At 38.3% G+C, this 3,168-nt stretch overlaps 1 protein-coding gene across 1 annotated transcript in view; it reads right to left on the reverse strand.

Annotated features, from left to right (window-relative positions):
• COL4A4 (collagen, type IV, alpha 4) overlaps window positions 1-3,168 on the reverse strand; it is a 134,330-nt gene that overhangs the window by 104,851 nt on the left and 26,311 nt on the right. Inside the window, exon 4 of the mRNA XM_014531009.1 lies at window positions 40-114. Coding sequence (XP_014386495.1) covers window positions 40-114 — 75 coding nt within the window. The remainder of the gene's footprint in view (window positions 1-39; window positions 115-3,168) is intronic.

Below are 3,168 nucleotides of genomic sequence, written 5' to 3' on the forward strand. Positions count from 1 at the left end.
CCCCCGCCCCAGTGTCCTTGTGGTGTTTACATCACTTACCCGAGACCCCTTTTCAGGAAAGCACTGGCAGACAGAGCAATCTCTCCCTCCACAAGGAGTGAACTTCTTTCCGCTCTGGAAGGTGAAACATCTGATTCAGTGCATGCAACCCATTCCTTAGCCGCCTACGTGATACACACATTACAACAAGCATGCTTGCTTTGCCTAACTCATGAGGAGTCCAGAGTATACCTTTGCCTTTGAGTCTGTGAAAATTAAAGACTAATAGCGATAGACAAAAAGGCAGAGACTTTACCGTGTGGCTTGATAAAAAAGAGGATTGATGACTTTGTGAGCAAGAGTAAAAGTCTATGTGGGCCAGGATACAGTATGTCAGCTAGGGTTTCTAAAAGGCTCTTTTGAAGCTAATTGGCTTTCACCAGAACCTTCGGCATTTCTCTCTCCAGTTTAAGATTCATTTACTAAGTTGTGGATGATCTTAGAGTGTAAACTGTGTAGTTAGGGGAAATATAAGCACACAACGATGTCTAATTCAAAGTATAAGTTTGACTTCTTTTCTTTTTCAGGACTCTCTTGTTTTACTTCCGAGATCAGCTAGGGCGTGTCTCCTTCATGGAGTCCCTCTTATGTCAACATTCTGGTAACAAATTGTTCTTCCTACAATTTGCTGATGCTTCAAGATGGTTCCTCCAAGCTCCTGAACTTAAATAATTTGGGTCCTTTCCCCACATTACCTGACTTTTCTTCAACACTCTCTTTAAAGACTCGTGTATTTTCTAAACTTAAATGCTTCCCCCAAACACACACATGCGCTAATTTGGGGGAAATTAGTCCCCTGCTCTCACAAATCCTCATTATCTGTATCCAGAGTCATCCATCCCTTCAATACAAAAAAAGTGTATTTCCAGAGGAGCTGTTTCCATAGGCGGATTCCTCAATGACAGTGCAGTGGAGATGAGCTCTGGGCTTTGTCACTGGCTCAGGCTATGATTGGGAGAGTGGTGCCTAAAGCAGCTCCAGGTGCCAGGAGCTGAGGGCATTAATGCAAATGCCAGAAAGGCATGATCCAGCCAGGCCCAGTGCTCACTGCAGTGTGCGTGTATTAACCACACATTTCTGTAACTGATAGATCGTTTTAAACTCAAGGCTGTAAACTTAAGTCTTTAGATTAATGTATAATGGGGAAACAAAACAGTTAAACCAATATTTATAGTTCTGATTTATATATATATAAAACTTCCATCAGAAGTTTTATATGTAGGTACATAGATATGTATGTGAATATATATATGAATATGCACATATATAAATATATGTATATGGGAGGGAAAGGAATCTATCTAGCATGTTGTTTTTTTTTTCCTTTTCAATCACATAATTTAGACTTTTTTTTCAGGAAAATTATACTCAGAAACAATCCAAAAGAAAATAACTTTACATTATTCAATAATGAAAAGACATCCTTATAAACAAAACTCTTAATGGATCGTTGAAAGTATATAAGAATTTAAACCTTGACAAGAGCCAAGCAATTAGATAATTAAAGTTTAAAAAATGTATTTGAAGTTTTAGAAATAGATGCCTCTTGAGTTTTGAGTAACTCTGTTATTTATGATGTAGAAACATAGAGTTCAAAACCTTGGTAAGGTAAAAAAGAAAATTAAATTAATAAATGCCCAGGGCCAGATCAGGACAGCATGAAAGCATTAAAACAACTAGTCTGAACACTTAGGTTCATTTGAGGTTGGGTTCATTACTATGTGTTCAGTGAAATATCAAAACAACCAGGGAAAAAGGAGGGGCAGTTGATTCAATGGCTTGATAATAAAGGCAAGTTTGTTGTTTTATTGCTTTATGTGTGTTGGTGTTTTTTTTTTAACTTCATTGTGCCAAGCTTCACTGAGATATTTGGGAGCAAAATTACATTCAGAGAAGAATCCATTTAAAATAGATCAGCAGATTCTAATAAAGAAACAGAAATAGTTGTATGTAAAGCTTTGACTTGGACCAATAAAAGAAAAAAGCAAGAGGTGATTTTAGTCTCTACAAAGTTCTTCTACATTAGACACAGCCCAATAAACAGCATTTGAAAAGGAGGAGGCATGTATAGAGGAAGAATCTTAAGCTTGAGTGTCCACCTGAGCTCACAAAGTTATGACTAGAACTGACGTCTGAACCTTTGTGTAATCATCTTCTCCTTGATCCTGGGGCAAATGCTGGGTGGAAGCCAGACACTAGGTGTGTGCCCTGCTTCTTCCCCATACAAGCAAGTACTTAAAACTCTTGGAAACTGTTCCTTGTATTGACAGACAGAAATAATATTATGGTGGCCTTACAAGCTATTGTAGGATTGGGGCAGGGTCCCTCAACCTTGGCACTATTGGCATTTGGGGACAGAAAGTCTTTGGTGTGGGGACTGTCCTGTGTGTGGTAGGATGCTGAGCAGAGTCCCTGGCTTCCACCCACTAGAACCAGTAGCACCCTGTTCCACCCAGTTGTGTCAACCAAAAAATGTCTCTAAATGTTGCCAAATGTCCCTGATAAAACAACTCTCAGCCTCATTTAAATCGGAGGACCACACCAAGCTGGCTTTATCCAAGCAACTGGTCCTCTCTGTTGGGTGGTGCCCCTTCCCCTTCCTGCCATAGAGCTGATCATCAATCCATACTAGGGTCTCAAGCTCAAAAAGTCTTCAAATTTAGATGCACTGATTTCTTTTCTTTTTTATGTATACAATCTTGATATGTTGTTATTAACAACGTCACAAAAACCAGCCTTTTTATCCTGAATAATGTGTGTATTTACATGGAAAAGGCTAACGCATTTCTTAGAGTGCTAGTTTTTAGTGTCCCTACTTTTAAAAAATTGAGTTATAATTGACATATAATATGATATTGGTTTCAGGTATACAACACAATGATTTGATATTTGTATATATTGCAAAATGATCACCACAATAAGTCTAGTTAATAGCCATCACTGCATGTAGCTACCAATTTTTTTCTTGTGATGAGAATCTTTAAGATCTACTTCCTTAGAAACTTTCAAATGCAGAGAACAGTTAATAACTACAGTCACCACGTTGCACATTACAGCCCCAGGACTTATGCTATAACTGGAGGCTTGCACCTTTTGTTTTTAAATTATTTCATGAAGTACAAATTGCCA

This window comes from Myotis brandtii, unplaced genomic scaffold, assembly GCF_000412655.1.
Source record: "Myotis brandtii unplaced genomic scaffold, ASM41265v1 scaffold79, whole genome shotgun sequence".
Lineage (NCBI taxonomy): Eukaryota > Metazoa > Chordata > Mammalia > Chiroptera > Vespertilionidae > Myotis > Myotis brandtii.